The 15844-nt window shown below is 56.3% G+C and overlaps 7 protein-coding genes across 7 annotated transcripts; 3 read left to right on the top strand and 4 right to left on the bottom strand.

Moving 5' to 3' along the window:
• Positions 1-115: 115 nt before the first annotated feature.
• On the top strand, positions 116-487 carry LTR77_000353 (uncharacterized protein; the record flags this gene model as incomplete). Its single annotated transcript, XM_064797620.1, has 1 exon — positions 116-487. One exon carries the CDS (start codon positions 116-118, stop codon positions 485-487), a length of 372 nt encoding a protein of 123 aa, XP_064663854.1.
• A 166-nt stretch (positions 488-653) lies between these two features.
• TSR1 (ribosome biogenesis protein tsr1) lies at positions 654-3143 on the bottom strand (the record flags this gene model as incomplete). The annotated part of the gene is made up of 1 exon (XM_064797619.1): positions 654-3143. One exon carries the CDS (start codon positions 3141-3143, stop codon positions 654-656), a length of 2490 nt encoding a protein of 829 aa, XP_064663853.1.
• A 368-nt stretch (positions 3144-3511) lies between these two features.
• On the top strand, positions 3512-4233 carry RPS8A (ribosomal protein S8A; the record flags this gene model as incomplete). The annotated part of the gene is made up of 3 exons (XM_064797618.1): positions 3512-3516; positions 3575-3643; positions 3699-4233. 3 exons carry the CDS (start codon positions 3512-3514, stop codon positions 4231-4233), a joined length of 609 nt encoding a protein of 202 aa, XP_064663852.1.
• Positions 4234-4682: 449 nt separating this feature from the next.
• On the bottom strand, positions 4683-6897 carry LTR77_000350 (uncharacterized protein; the record flags this gene model as incomplete). Its single annotated transcript, XM_064797617.1, has 2 exons — positions 4683-6625; positions 6858-6897. 2 exons carry the CDS (start codon positions 6895-6897, stop codon positions 4683-4685), a joined length of 1983 nt encoding a protein of 660 aa, XP_064663851.1.
• Positions 6898-7533: 636 nt separating this feature from the next.
• Positions 7534-10143, bottom strand: RGP1 (Golgi membrane exchange factor (Ric1p-Rgp1p) subunit; the record flags this gene model as incomplete). The annotated part of the gene is made up of 1 exon (XM_064797616.1): positions 7534-10143. The coding sequence occupies one exon, from the start codon at positions 10141-10143 to the stop codon at positions 7534-7536; it is 2610 nt and encodes an 869-aa protein (XP_064663850.1).
• Positions 10144-10550: 407 nt separating this feature from the next.
• On the bottom strand, positions 10551-13101 carry LTR77_000348 (uncharacterized protein; the record flags this gene model as incomplete). Its single annotated transcript, XM_064797615.1, has 2 exons — positions 10551-11971; positions 12021-13101. The coding sequence occupies 2 exons, from the start codon at positions 13099-13101 to the stop codon at positions 10551-10553; spliced, it is 2502 nt and encodes an 833-aa protein (XP_064663849.1).
• A 1071-nt stretch (positions 13102-14172) lies between these two features.
• On the top strand, positions 14173-15817 carry LTR77_000347 (uncharacterized protein; the record flags this gene model as incomplete). The annotated part of the gene is made up of 2 exons (XM_064797614.1): positions 14173-14755; positions 14805-15817. The coding sequence occupies 2 exons, from the start codon at positions 14173-14175 to the stop codon at positions 15815-15817; spliced, it is 1596 nt and encodes a 531-aa protein (XP_064663848.1).
• Between the last annotated feature and the right edge of the window lie 27 nt (positions 15818-15844).

The following is a 15844-nucleotide window of genomic DNA, read 5'->3' as shown; positions in this document are numbered from 1 at the left end:
TACCAGACGTAGAAGAGCCATGCGCGCCCGCATCCGTGCTCCAGGAAGACTAGTACCGCGAATGAAGGTCCCTGCCCTTCTGTCCGCCGAACCAAAACATCGTCGACCCCCCAAAATGGCTATCATTCGAATCACCACCCCGCCACCGTCCTACCGCAGACACGACCCCAACCCTCCACCATCATACCGCTTCGTCGAAGAACCACTACCAACACCGCTACTGCACTTGGCGTTTCCAGAAGCAGCCCAGCTAGTCACGCTCCACCGTTACGACATCAATGTTCGACAGACAACGCAAGTCAACGACCTGGAGGCCGCCACGACATCGGTCTTCGGTTCATCAGACCAGCCCGCGATCCTACAGGACTGGAGAGAGGGTGTGCGAAAGTTGGTGATGAAATGGCAGGGGGCAATTGTTTGGGCTTTGCTTGTTCTGCTGGCGATTGGGCTCTGGGCTTATGCGCGCAAGAGGAATCTTGAGGAGTAAGGAGGACGGACGGGATTGGGCGAGGAAAGGTGCAAAGATTGTGCACCGTTATACGCTTAGGAGGCATCGTGTAAATCATTATGGAATCGGGAAAGAGGGCGTCAGAAGGATTTATGTACTGATAGCGGCGTAATGCTCCATACAAGAGCTTGGCTCTAGCTACTGTCTACTCGACCATCGCCACTGCGTCTTCACCAACCTCGTCTATCCTCTGCTCAAGCTCCGGCTTCCACGGCCTAGCACTTCTCGGCCACACTCTCTTATACAGACTCACAGCCACAGCGTCCATAGGGTTGATCGTACCATCGAAAGTAGCCTTGAAATACCCATGCGTGCCAAGTGGCTCTTTGATGAAGCCACTCCTGCCTCTCTTCGTCCACAGCTGCAGAGCACGGAAGTACTGCACGTCCTCGGTGTTGAAGAACATGTATCGTACTGTGACGAGCTTGCGATGAATCTTGAAAGGGTGACCAGTGAGGATGATGCGCTTGGCGATCACACGTTGCGTGGATGGTGGGAGAGAAGTGCCGGTGGCGATGAGCTGCAGCTCACCTGGTTTCGAAGCACCGTCTTGAGCAGCGAGATCCTGTGCGAGGTCCTCGACGGCATCTTGCGGCTGTGCTGGGTCGGGTCGCTTGAAGTACAAGCAAGGCACGCTGCCCCAAACGACCGGACCGATGAAGCTCGCTACTGCTGTGCGTCCGGGATGGAGGAATCGGTCGAACTTGTGCACGTTGTTGGGCGTGTTGCCCGCTTGACTGAACAATGGGTTGATCACCAGCCTCCGTGGCCCGCATTGCAGGATCAGCTCTTCCTTTGACTTTAGCGGCCTCTCGTACTCAGAAGATAACGACATCGACATGTTCACTGCCGTCTGTTTGTGCTCATGCTTCAGCAGCGAGAACAGCGCTTTCGGGACCGGCAAAGCTTTGAGAGCGGCTGCTTGGTCGGAGCGAACGCGTAGGTGGACGGTTACTCTCGTGCCTGGCTTCACACCACCGTACAAAGCTTCCTTGAGCACACGATTCTTCGCCGACTTGTAGTCCGCGATTTCGAGCAATCTACTCCAATCTTCAGGTTCGTAAGGCTTGTCTTCTTCCGTGTCCCAAGTGCTTGCTCGCAGGCTTTTAAGGCCTCTGTACCTCGCCAAGCGCTCTCGCGCCTGCGCGTGAGGATGGAGCTCAATCTCATCGGGGAACTCCAGATCATCGTTGGCGTCTTCTTGTCGCTGTCGCCTGTAGGCAGCTAGCTGCTCAGCCTCGTCCTCGATGTCAGGATCATCAAATGCTTCAGTCTGGGGATACTCCGACGGTGCTCCTTCTGTAGGCTCCGCCATCGTTGCATCAAAGCGACCCTCTGCTGAGCCTGCAGCAATCGAGCCATTGGGAAGTTCCTCATCGTCTGCATCTATGTCCTCTAGGTCGGACCCAGAGTCTGACACATCTCCCAGGTACCATGCTGCTTGATACTTGCTGGTCCCGCGAGGAAGTCGCTTCGGAGCTTCGAACTGACCGCGGTCATCGTCATCGAAGTACTCGTGGTCGTCGAGCATAACAGCCTTCCGTTCTGAGGGTGCCAAAGAAGCGGCGGGTAGGTCTTCCATCATCTCCTCTGGCGCAAGCTCGGCTAGGTCATCCTGCTGCTCAGTCGGCGCCTCGAGGACATCGCCGAACTGCGGTAGGTCTACGACCATAGCATCCGCTTTCTGGCCTCGCTTCTTGCTTTCCAGCGGTGCAGCAGTGGTACTTTCGATCTGGAAGTCACCCCACTCGCCCACTTGAACCAGGCGGTCGGCCTTCAGGCCTTTACCTCTGACCACACCCGTTACTTGTGCTGCGCCGTCCTCCCACCTGACTTCGTCTACTAGCATCCAGCTTCTGTCCTCTCTCCAACGCACGCCTTTCGGCATTGTAGTACACAGGCTTCGCATGACGTTGGAACAGTCTTGTCGGCTGCTTATATCGTGCAGTTTCTCCTGGGTGGCAAAGAAGTGGTTGATGAAGCTTTTGAGACTCTTGACGACATCCGGCCTCTTCTTCGCCGGCTCAACCACACTGAGGTTATGCACCGCGGTGAGGACAGTCGACACACCCTGCGACTCGACGCATCGTAAAGTCTGCTCGCCTAGCTCGTCGACTTCTTCTGTGGCACTCAGCAGGAACAATACAAAGTCGGAAACTCTGCATGCATCCAGACATTCCAGCAAATCTCGCTGAGGTGTCAGATATTGAACTTTCTGCTTGAAACGGGGAATCTCGACTCTCCACGACGGAGCGGCTGTACCAGGAGATTCGGCCTCGACTTCGACGCTCGAGTTCAGCTCTCTGATCACATCGCCAGATCTGACGTCCTCGCACAAAGGTATGACAGCCACTATACGAGGCGCTCCATCTCGACCGGTGAAGACACTCTCTTGCTTGGCCCGCTCTGCAAGCTTGTTGCTGCGAATCTGTTTTGCATGATTTTTACGATCGAATTTCGACATGACCTGTTGATGCAGTGTCTTTCTGCTGCCCTTCTCGAACGACTCCACCTTGCCCTTCGCTTGATCTTTCAGAGCCGACTTCGAAGCGTGACGGGTCTTGAACGCCTTGTTGGAGACTTTTGTGGTTGACCGATGATGGTGTGCCCCGCTGGAAGGGTTGATAGGAGCCATGTGGCCGTCGCCGCCGGCTTTGAAGCGGAAGGGAAGTGTTGCAGCCAGGGTGGGCGGTTGTTATATTGTGCTGGAGTTCGCTTGTTCGACTCGAAATTTTGGTGATTTCATGCTCGAGATCAATCGCGATAAGATGTTATCTTTGCCAAGCTCGGCACGCGGAGAAACCCACTCCGAATTTTGGATTCGAGATTTGCAGACGCCAGCTTCAAGTTCGACGACTTGTAAAGACACCCAGCCTCACGACAACACTATTGCGCCGGTGAAGCATACGACTATCGGTAAGAAAGCGGCAACACATTTCCGTAGACCATATTGATTACCAGACTAATCGTCGTGCGCCGCAGTAACCTTCACTAACCGCAATCATGGGGTATAGCAACAACATCCACAACCCACACCGATGAGCACCACAGCTAACGCCTTCACAGTATCTCTCGTGACTCCCGTCACAAGCGCAGCGCCACCGGTGCTAAGCGCGCATACTACCGCAAGAAGAGGTATGCATAACCCGATCGCTCCTGCTACAACCATCACATTCTGATGCTGTGACAGGGCCTTCGAGAAGGGTCGCCAGCCCGCCAACACCCGGATCGGCGCCAAGCGCGTCCACCTCGTCCGCACCCGTGGCGGCAACCGCAAGTTCCGCGCCCTGCGCATCGACTCCGGCAACTTCGCCTGGGGCAGCGAGGGCATCACCCGTAAAGTCCGTGTGATCGGTGTCGTCTTCCACCCGTCGAACAACGAGCTGGTCCGAACCAACACCCTCACCAAGGCCGCCGTCGTCCAGATCGACGCCAACCCTTTCCGCCAGTGGTACGAGGCGCACTACGGCCAGAGCTTGGGTCGTCGCAGGCAGCAACAGCAGGGCAAGACTGAGGAGGACGCGAAGAAGAGCAAGGCTGTCGAGGCGAAGCAGCACGAGAGGTTCGCCAAGATGGGCAAGGTTGAGCAAGCGTTGGAGAGGCAGTTCGAGGCTTCCCGTCTCTACGCCGTCGTCGCGAGCCGCCCCGGACAGAGCGGTCGCTGCGATGGGTACATCCTCGAGGGTGACGAGCTGGCCTTCTACCAGCGTGCCATCAGGAGATAGGCGAGGAGCGCGTGAGGCGATGTTGTTGCATGCCTGGTCGATGGAGCGTACGTCTGCGAAGGTTGAATGCATCCGCATGCGGCCGCAGCGACTAGTTCACATCGCGTCGACGGGACATCCGTTTTGTTGTGTAGTAGACTAGCATGAAAACCATTGACACTACACCGAACTCTCCTCTCAATTTACACCAAAGAAACGGAAGCATATTTTCGTACATCATGAATTTGAAGTGTCCCTAGAGCCGATCTACAGAGCCCACTATTTTCTGAATTATTTGTAAAAGTCGACACAACCAACGCCTTCGCTAGGTATGCCACAAAAACACACTGAACATCACCTGCCCTTCCAAAATGGGTATAAAGCGAAAACCCAGCGGTTGACAGCAAGACATAAGCTCATGATCACCAATCCAACATAATTCCCTCCGTGCTGACGGATTCAATCGAAACTCACAACAGCATCGCTCCACCAACAACCACACCTATAACGGCCACCACACCCTGCGCCAACCCAGCCTTCGCACCCGCAACACCGCCCGTCTGAAGGCTCGGAGGCAAGTCGGTCTCAGAAGGCGCAGCATTCCCAGAAGCACCACCAGCATTCAGAGTCGTCGCCTGGATCTTGTACGTATGACCGTGCAACGTGAACACAGACTGCGTCGCTTTGTACGTCGTCGACGTGACCTCGACCGTCTTGTGCGTAATGTACGGCACGTACGAGCGGGTTGCCTCTCCACTGGCGCTCGCGCTGTTCCATTCACCGGACTGCGGCTGGAAGTGCAGGGATAGCGTGGTGTGTGATGGGAAAGCTGAGGGCTGGTATTCTGGTGGACTGCTGGCGCTTGGGTAGGCGCTGGGGTGGAAAGTGTGCGGTGGTGGGGCGTTGGACTCGCTGCCGCTTGCACCGGGCTCGAAGGAGAAGTTCACGGTTGGTGCGGCGGGTTTGCTGTGGGTTTTGCCTGGCTCGGAGAGGGGTTTGTGTGCTGTGGGTGTTGTTTCGACTGGTGAGGAGGCCGAATCGGCTGGTGTACTTGCTAGTGAGTGAGGGGACTTCGAAGGTGTGCCAGCGGGGTGCGAAGCAGGTGTCGTGTAGCCAGTGTGCAATTTTGGTAGCGAGCTGTCTGGAGCAGATGCTGGAGGCGACTGCGTTGGTGGTGATTGGTGACCAGTTCCGCTGAGTGCGGGCGATGATTGACCGGGCTCACTTGGCTTAGAAGGAGTAGGAGCTAGTTCGCTAGCCGCAGGAGGCGAGTTTCCAGTCCCGCTTGCTGGTGGAGGTGAATGAGCAGGCTCGCTCTGCGTGGGCTGTCCTGCGGGTTGGCTGGGAACTGGAGAGGCCTGAGCTGGCGTGCTCGTCGGTAGACTAGCAGCAGGTTTACTCTGCGTGGAATGCCCCGTGGGTTGGCTGGGCGCAGGAGAAACCTCAGCTGGCGTGCTCTTCGGCGGCGGGATGGCAACAGGCTCGCTCGGCGTCGGCTGCCCTTCTGGCTGGCTGGACAGTGGAGAGGCCTCAGCAGGGGTGCTCTTCGGTGGTGGACTAGCAGCAGGTTCGCTTGGCGTCGGTTGTCCTGCGGGTTGGCTCGGAACTGGAGAGGCCTCAGCAGGCGTGCTCTTCGGTGGCTTGGGCACTGGCGCAGGAATCGAAGGTTGTTCTGCGGGTGTGCTTTGAACGGGCGGGCTGGCCGCAGGCTCGCTAGGTGCGGGAGACTCCTCTACTGGGTTCGATGTCTTTGTTGTAGGCTCGGCACCAATGAAACCCTCAGGATTTTCCGTAGTTGTTGGTGTGGCCTCAGGAGATGGCGTGGTCTCGGGAGATGGCGTGGGCTTGGGAGATTGCTCAGGGTTTTGAGATTGCTCAGGCTCTGGTGAAGGCTCAGGCTCAGGACTTGATTCTGGCTGTGGCGTCGCCGTCGTCGCAGGGCTGGCCGCCGGTTCGGAGGGTTCTGGTTTGCCTCCTCCGACCTCCGACGTCACCTCCGGCACCACGGTCTCGACAGGTTTCTTCGATGATGGCTTGACCTCAACAGGGGTCGGCTTGGGCGTAGCTGCCGGCTCCTTTGGTGTTGATTCTGAGGTCGCTTCGGGGGTCGAGACTGGTTCTTCGGCCGGCTTGGACTCTTCGGCAGGAGCCGAAGGCGCTGCTTCCTCCGCAGGCTTCGACTTTGATGGCTTCGCTTCCTCTTCCGCCGGTGTAGTGACTGCAGCAGGTGTGGATGCTACTGGTGTGGTCTCCGCAACTGGCGTCGTCGTGTCCTTCCCCTTCCCCTTCCCAGCATCCACTCCCACTGCCACATCCGAGGGCGCGGCCTTCACACTCGCACCCACAGCGACATCCGCAACGCTGACCGTAGCTCCAACGTCGACCTGTGCAAGCGACTGGCTCGCAAGCAGTACTGCCGCGAGAAGAGCGTGTGTACTGCGCATCGTGATTATTAATGGCAAGACACAACAATGCCTTTGCCGACTGAACGAGTGGACGTGGTGATCGTCACCACAGCGATATTAGAGTAAAGACAGTAAGATGTAGGTGGCGAAGAACAAGCAGAAAGGACGGGAGGGGGATCGACAACAAGATAGGGAAGGATTCTTGCAATAGTTCTAGCGAAAGTGGAAATAGATCCTTACCGTTGGGCTTTGCGAGTCCGCTACACGTGAGGGCCGACATGCTGGATAGGGACAACGTTGGAGCCAGCTAGGGGTGCCTGACACGCACAAGAGCTTGTCAACGGCGACGGTGCGAGATGGTGTTGTTCGCGAGAGAACGCCACGTGCGCTCGGGCCTGGATTTTGTCTTGCGGAGATTGCGTCTAGAGATCCTTCGAACTCTGGGCTCAGGACCAGGTAGATCGCAGGAATATGCGATCGTCAAGACTGTGCTGACCATTGCCATCGTAATATGTACCATGCCGTGATGCTGTGTTGGTGGCAAGTACCCAATGTACGAGTCGCGATGCTAAGAAAGACGTTGCTAGTGGAGGTGAAGTCGAAACAACCGCGTCTTCAAATATCCGGAAGCTAGCCGACGTCCGCTTTGGGTGCGGACAGCGTCGATCACAGCCCGTTCCAGTTCTCAGCCGCAACCGTTAAATGAGATGCTCGGCGCAACATCCTGCCTTGTAGATCGCGACAGGTCTAGACGAGATAGACGGTCTGGGACTCTGGGGCGGGACGTACATGTCGGCTGTTGGGATGTGTACGGAGTACCAGACAATGTATATACGATGATGGCTGTTCGTTTGCTGGAGCGAACACCTTCAACAGACGGCTTTCCCTGACCACGTCAGTACCACAGGGGATTGCTCTATATCACCCAAGCCTCGCTGGTAACACTCATGGCATCAACATCAACCACGCCAAAAACCTTCAATGGCACTTCGATCTCAAAAGTCTCCGCCATCAACTTCTCCCTCGCAATCAAGGTCCTGCCCCGCTCGTCGCTGGCAATCTCCTCGAGTAGATCCTCTCCCTCATCACCAGCACTGCCTTCGAGCCCAAGACCTTGTACTTGCCGCTCAGTAGTGAACTCGACCCGCAGCTTCCAGACAAGACTCACACCCGTAGTCTCGAAAGTAGGCGTAGCTGTCGAAGGAATTGTTAAGCTGAAGCTGATCTGCCGAGCGTACAATACGTTGTTTCGCAACGACGCATGGACTTTGCGCGTGACGCGATTGATGGAAGTGCCGCTGCGAATCGCTAGTGAAGGATCCACCCGCTCTGCTGACTCCAACTCTGCTAGGACAGAATAAGAGGGTGTAGGGCTGGGCAGCTGTGCTTCCGGTAATGGCGCGGTGAAGTCGATCGTGCCCATCACAGTCTCGCCGAGTCTGTAAGCCGGTCGTAGCAAAGTAAGTACTGCGACGGGATGCCCACCGCGAGCGATGTTAAAGCGATTGGCGCTTGCACCGTCTCCGCCTTGCTGCTTGCTCTTATTGTTGACGTGGTTTGCGCGCGTAATAGCAAAATCAACGGCATCTTTGATCCTGCTTGGCTGTTGTTCGGTGACGCTCTCTGTTCGGGACAGTGAAGGCGTGATGGGAGAGGTAGGTGACACAAGTGCTCCGTGAGCGTCCTGCTGGGTCTCGAGTAACCTCTCTGTGTACCGCAGAAAGTCTTCCAGGCCTTGCTTAGGAGGCTTGACTCGATTGTAAGTCGGCTTTGCTTCAAACTTGGGCAGTCCCGAGGGTGTCGTAGAATTAGGCGTCATGCTCCTACTTCGCGCAGCGTCTTGCAGCAGGATATACGGCGACATCAAGTCGTGGCCTAATGTCTCGCCGCGGGAGTTGTAACTGCCAAGTACCCTGAACGGTATGTCAACATGCTTGACAGCTTGCCCTTCCGGCCTTTGTATACCAAGAGCGAGATGATAGAAGACCTTGATCGCTCGCCCACGGTAGCTTGGAGGTAGTCCGCGTGGCAGCGTGAAGCGGTAGTTATAACTTCGACTTTCGCCTGGGGCCAGTCTCAGGTCGACGAAAAGGAGATTCTGTGGCGTTGACAGCAAAGGGATGCTTTTCGAGCCCGCACTTGCTTTCATCTGAGCCATCGAGCTCATATCGTCGCCCCCAAGAAGACCGCCTAGCGATTCACCAATGTTGCCCCAGCTGAAAGCACCAAACATTCCTGAGCTTCGTTTTGCCTTCTCAACGCCTACCACGCCCCCTCCGCCCTGCACTCCCTTGCGCTTGACCTCTTCGAAAGGAGCTGCGTTGACGAGACTTCCATCCAAGACAAAAAAGCCCATTGTCTGCGCGTACCCCATCATGAGTGTTTCAGGTTTAGCTGACCGTTGCTGGGTGGCAACACGTGCCATTGAAGCCTGGCGAGACTGAGATGGTCTTGGTAGCAATCGTCCGTTACGCTGTGCTTGAGTCGGAACCTCAGAAGTAAGGGTCTCGTCGCTGTGATTGCTTAAGGAATAGAATTCGCTGCTGCTCCTCGGCGTTCCTGCAGTTGACGTCTCAGACATCACCCGCGTGATTGGATTGAGATTGCTCAAAGCACCTGTCCATCCGTCAGGTGGCCGAGGTGAAACAGCGCGATGTTGTCCGGAGTGCATATTGGACGGGCTTCTTCGCGGCCGCTCTGGTTGCGGCGACGGTGACTTGACAGGTGGCTGCTGCGGTCCTGGGAATTGGAAGCCGGAGTCAAGAGCGTCAGATGCCGGGCTCTTGCGCAGACTGTGATTGCGGCTGAGTTGTGGAGTGTTCTCCATGGAGACAGTGCCGGGTCTTCGACGTGCTGGCCGAACGGGCAACGGGTCGTTTTGTGCCTCAGCGAGTGCTGGTGGCGTGTTCGATTCATACAGAGGTGAGGGCTGCCGTGGAGATATACTGCCGGAGATTGCTGCAGGATGCGCTTGCGGCTTTGGACTCAGCTGTAGACTGGCGCTCCTGCCGTGTCCCTTCAGTGGCCGTTTAGCCAGCGGGGCAGACGAAGGTCCTCGTGATTCATTCGGTACGTCGCTGCCGTACGACATAATGGAGAGCGACCTCCCATGTCCCGCCGTAGGTCTGATGGCACTGTTCGGTCCCTTGGCCGGGATAGGCGCACTTTGCAGACCTCCTCGAGTCTGTCCGTTGACCACATTCAGTGACAGTGTAGGCCTATGTCCCTTCGCCGGCTGCGCGCTCGTTGTGTTGCTTGCCATAGATGGCGTCCTCCGGCTCGGAGCCTTGCCTTGTGCGGCCGAAGACTTCCTGCTATGAGGTACCGACGGCGTCTGGAACGGCCGCCGCTCTGGAGGGTGGCTGCTGGCAAGAGGTGTCTGCTCAGCTCCATTTTGTTCTTGATTTGGCGGCACTGCTATGTTCTTGAACGTGATGATGCATTCGATCTCCTCGCCGGCATAAACGCTCGGCTCCCGCCATTGGACATGCGCACGAATGTTGGAAGGTGCCGGCGCGGGAGGCATAATCGAGGATGGTGTGAGATACCGGCGTGTTTATGAGGAGCCAGCATTGTCGTAGTGGATTGCTAGCATACTCAGGCTCCACGCTGAGTTGCTTTGGTAGTTATAGTGAATACAAGACTGTGACGTTCACATAGAAGGAGAAGAGGTGTAAGGTACGGTACTAAATGATCGACTTCCAGCTCAGCAGACCGAGCGAGCTAGTCAGCACGCCAAGCATACCATGAACGTTGTGGTCTTAGCTAAATGACACAAGCGCTGCGAAGAAGTGATATTGTGCAATCCCAAGTATTCATATCATGGACATTACAAGACTACATCCCCACCTCCATATCCCATGGTATCAGTAACATCGTCAACTCCATCGCTATGCACACGCCATAAGACATCGCTCGCTTATCCAGCTATTCCTACAAGATCGCAACCATGCCGATAAACGCAAGCAATCCAGCGCCCAGTGTGCCCATTAGGCTGCTCGACCCGAGTGAGGACGCCGCACCAGTCGCAGGCGTTGCTGAAGGGCCCGGCGACGATCCGGCGCCATGGCCAAGGCCTCCGGTAATGTAGCTTCCAACATCCGTGCTGGTTTTCGAGGCTCCGAAGGATGTTGTCTTGCCATTGACGACTAGTACGCTGCCTTTTGGCATGACGCTGATCGTTTGCCCGGCGAAGGTCGCATCTCGGCCATCCTTCACGGTAGCGGTGGAGGAAGACTCCTTGAGAACGACAGAGCCAGACCTGTCTAGGGCAGTGATCGTGTGGCCCCCGGCAGTGACGACAAGTGACTCAGTTGCTGTAGTCTTCCCGCCAACTGACAAAGTCGTGGTCCTGCCATTGATCACAACTGCAGTGCCACTGGGAGCAACACTGACCGTCTGGCCGTGAAATTTGGTCTGCGAGCCGTGCTTGACGATGATCCTGGATGAACCGTCTTTGAAGATGACCCACTTGCCTGCGTCAACGGCTGTGAACTTATGCCCTCCAGCGGAAATAGTAGCTTGCGAACCATCGCCGGTTGTAAGCTGAACACCATCTCCATTCACTCCAATCGATCCACCTCTGTGCGGAACACTGAAAGTCTGCCCTTCAAACGTCGCCTTGCCGCCAGGACGGACAGTCGTTGTAGAAGATCCTTCCGCAATGATCATCGACTTGCCCGAGCGGATCGCAGTAATAGTATGCCCATTTGTGGTGACCACACCAGCAGACACATGCGGTTTCTGCTGTCCTCCAGGTGTAGGTGTGACAGCCACGTGTTGCGGCACAGGATGGTAAGTGCTTCCGCCCATAACTAATCTTGTGTGCCCACTATGTCTCTCCAGCGCCACGATAGTGGTAGATGGGCCAGAGCCGATGGTGACCTTGTGTCCCGGGCGTACGGTCTTGGAGCCTATGACAACAGCGCCGCCTCGGCCGGCAGTGACAGAGGTATGACCGTGAGTGTACACCTGAGGAGTATGGTGAGGTTTGTCGCCGTGGTCTGCTGGAGAGACATGTTCAGAGCCTCCAGTATGTTGAGGACTATCAGTGTGATGCACTTGTGTTGGCGCATCATTGCCACCGGTGTGTTGAGGGCCCTGGGGGTGTTGTGTCGGTGTACCATCCTCACCAGTGTGATGCGGGCCATTATGCGGTTTGTCGTGCGGTTCGTCTTGGGGTTGGTCATGGGGTCCATCATGTGGTTCATCGTGTGGTTCATCTTGCGGTTCGTCATGCGGCTCGTCATGTGGTTTATCATGCGGCTTGCCTCCACTCGGGTTCGGGGTTGAGCCAGGCTCGTGGCCTCCCTTGGTCGTGGTATAGCCATCTGGCCCCTTCCCATGGTCTTTGGCTAGTTTCGCTGTCAGTGAGTAGAATTCAACAGGAAGGCTAAAACTTACTATGCTGGCCCTGCGGTCCACTGATAGTGGTATACGTCGTGGGACCTGTAACGGCAGAGATGACGAAAGCTGTCGTGTGTTGGGCAATTGGGGCAGTTGTCTTAGACTCCGTAGAATATGCTGGTGGCGATGGGTGGCTGGCGATTACCGAAGACACGGGCACACCGTAAGATCCTGGAAGTGGGTTGTGGGGGTTCACTGGTGGAGGTTTTGGAGGAGCTGGCGACGGCGCCACTGTTGTCCGTGTATCGCTTTCGTAGGGAGCTGGAGCTTGCGACGAGGGCTCCTGATCTGGCAAGGTGTTGGTAGGCCTGATTCTGGTGGTGATATAGGTATAGTTGCCTGACCGACTGCTGCTCTGCTCTGGGACGCTGTACACCCCTGATGAGGGATATGGTGCACCAGACGAGGTGGGCATGGTCGTTTGAGGCAGCGGCAGTGAGCCAGTGCCTAGCGGGACAGATACGCTTGAGGTGTAGGCCAAAGTAGTGCTCGACGAAGGGCCCGTGGCCGATGCACTCGCGGACGCTAGTGGAGTCCATGTAAGCGGCGCGCATCCCGTCAAAGGCTCTCCAAAGAATTGCGAGGACACCTCTGGTAGTTGGGCTAGGTAATCCAGCAGAGCTGTTGGCAGCAGCATCCCGCCGGTAGCATTGGCTTCCAGAGGGTAAATAAACGATGCCATATCGGTACTGCTGGGTAGTTCCACTGCAGAGGCATCGGTTGGCTCGGCACAGGTTTCGCCATCCTCGGTGGTCGCTGGAGCTCCCTCGAACCCAAGATACTGGACATATGTAGTTGGGTAAGTTAGGGTGGCATCTCCAACTGTCCAAGTTATATCGTTCTTGTCTGTGAACGTCTTCGGTCTGGTGGTGTTGCTCCCTGATCCCACGTAGTCGGTGTTGGTTTCGGTGATCGATTCGAAGCTGGTCTTCTCCGTTCCATTCGTGTAGATCGTGACATGCGGGATAACGCTGACTGTTATGGTCTCCACGGCATGGTAGCTGAAGGATAGAACGCTTGTCGACGTCGCGCCGAACACGCAGCTCGGACAAGCTGCTGGTGTCGTTGCCATGCTCATGGTCGCGTCAAACGAGCGATGGCGACCAAGTACAGCGCAGCACTCAACAGCGCAACACCGGCGAACGCCTTTGAACGAGTGGAAAGGACAACGGCTGGACAGACAACTTCGAAGAATGACAAAGAAAGGAAACTCGGACGTTCACACTAAACCTTAGCTAATGATCCCGTAGCGTAGCTGTGGTAGGGCCAGCTAGGGTGCCGGGGCAGGAGAACTGCTTGGGCCGGGTTGAATATGATGAGGCTGAGCGCATCGCGCGATGCGATATTACGGTCCAGCACTCAGGCGACCAACGTGTGTCCGGGGTACCACTGCATCTCGACCTCGACCAAGCAAATGTTCCAAATGCCTATCGAGAGATGTTGGACCCCATCTCCGCCCCGTGGAGTGACATGCTCAGGACATTGGTGGTGCCGTGGCCTGATGGAAAGTGTAGAATGGCCCGCCGGTGTTGCCGACGCAGACTGCATCATGAGATTGTATCCATATTCACGAGTCACGGGCTCGTGGTAGCGAAATTTACGTTGCGAATGAGAGACGCGAGGTGGACTGCAAGGGACAGGGCTGAGCTCAACTGTTGCCCAGAATAGGGGCTGAAGTGTGCCACATCCGCCGCCGGCCGACCTCAGCTCATCAATCTACTGGACTAAAACACCAGCTCTCACATCTCTAGCGTGTCAGGGCTGTCAGCCCTCAGCACGGTTGTACCTGCAGGCAACGGCCGAGTAGCGAGAGACTCGAGAATGCTCGATCCGTGGGTGTGTGCTGTAGGCTCTCCAGCACGTTGTGCGTGGGACAGCACCATCTTCTTCCTTCAATGTGTCTTGATGGCCCATCGGAGCGGAGTGGAAGAGGTCTGGTAAGAAAGTCCAGTATTGGCAACCCGAGAAGAACCTTTGTGTCTTAGCTTTCGACGGCGCCGCATACGCTTCCATTTGATGTACCATCGCTCGTGTTGGTCGAATACAACGTCACTAGGAACAACTTACGCGGCGGTCCACGGCTTCTGGGTCGTCTGGCGAGGAGTTGGTCCTCGACGTCCATCTTTCGACAAGCTGCGAGGACTGCAAGATGAGCTTGATGGCGAGGAGCGCGGTGCCGGCGCCGTTCTCAATTGCGCCCTCGTGGAACTGGAGCGGGAATGATGGTTCTTGGTCGACCTTCGAGATCGCGGTGGGCACGCCGCCACAGTCCTTCCACATACTGCCTGCGACCGGATCATCAGAGGTCTGGGTCCCCATACCGCAGGCATGCGAGGGTGTCATGATCAACGTCCCGAACTGTGGTTTACTACGTGGGGTTGAAGAAGGACGAGGATTTGAGACAAACGCTTCGTCCAGTTGGGACCTGCTGGGAATTTACGAGCTGGAGGCTGAGCAGAATCTCTGGGGTCCCACAGGCAATCCGGGGCAGTATGGCCTTGATAAGGTCACATTGGAGGCATATCCATCGGGTCAGAGCGTACACCTCGCCGAGCAGACGGTGGCCGGGTATGCGACGGCCAACGCGTGGGTAGGCAATCTGGGCCTGGGTATAAGCGTGGGAAGTTTCGCGGACGTCCATAAAGGCACTGTACCGAGCCTTTTGGATGCAATGAAGAGCCAGAACCTGACCTCGAGTCTGTCTTTTGGTTATGCTGCAGGCGCCTCGTACTGTGAGTCCTCCGCATGCTACCTATTTCGCTGACACTGACCGGCTTCCAGCATCGCCTCGAGACTACGGCAGCTTGATTTTGGGCGGATACGACAAGGCACGCTTCGAACCCAGCAATCTCAACTTCTCCATAACCGGCACGGACAGCAAGGCATTGCCCCTCAACATTGTGAGCGTGATAGCCGAGAACACGCTCAATGGAACCCTGTCCCTTCTGCCAGATGCCAGTTCCATCACCACAGTGATTGATTCGACTATATCTCAAATGTGGTTGCCAGCGGACGTCTGCGAACTGTTCGCTGAAGCATTTGGCCTGACATACGACGAAACTACAGGCCTGTACCTGGTCAAGAGCGCCGCGCATCGCGAGCTCGTGCAAAACAACCCTAAGGTGACTTTCACAGTCAGCAGTGTCAATGGCTCCAGTGCCACCACAAACATTGAATTGCCGTACGCCGCATTCGATCTTCAGGCGGGCATGCCAATGTTCAATGCCTCAACCAACTACTTCCCACTCCGGCGCGCCGCGAATGAAAGCCAGCAGGTGCTGGGAAGAGCATTTCTGCAAGAGGCGTATATCTTTGTTGACTGGGAGAGGGACTACTTCACGATCGGGCAGTCCATTCACCAGAACGACACCACGAACATTGTCCCTGTGCTGTCGCCTGCCTACGATTCTGGGAACGACGCAGACTCGAGCGGACTCAGCACGGGCGCGATCGTCGGCCTCGCGATAGGAGCATGCGCAGTGATTGCAGCATTCATTGGCGTGGCGGCCTTGATGGTCATTCGATCACGGAGAAGACGCCGGGACGCTGAAAGACTCAAGACGGATTTGCCCACTGAGCTGCACAGTGAGCACATCAAGCCGCCGGAGATCATGTCCGCACAGGTCTACGAGATGAACTCTGGCGAGACTTCGAGGCATGAGTTGAGTGAGAACGCGAAGCCGTTGATTGAGCTGCAAGCGTCGACTCCAGAGTCTGAGCTGGATGGTGACGGCGAGCGGTATGGGAGGTATGGATGGGACAAGAAGCCGAATACTTATTATGAGCTGCCTTGAGACCAGCGTGAGATTGGACCATCTTGC

The sequence above is a fragment of the Saxophila tyrrhenica genome (genome assembly GCF_035928015.1).
Source record: "Saxophila tyrrhenica strain CCFEE 5935 chromosome Unknown scaffold_1, whole genome shotgun sequence".
Classification (NCBI taxonomy): Eukaryota; Fungi; Ascomycota; class Dothideomycetes; order Mycosphaerellales; family Extremaceae; genus Saxophila; species Saxophila tyrrhenica.
The sequence above is the reverse complement of the archived record's forward strand: the minus strand, read 5'-3'. Positions and strand labels throughout refer to the sequence as shown.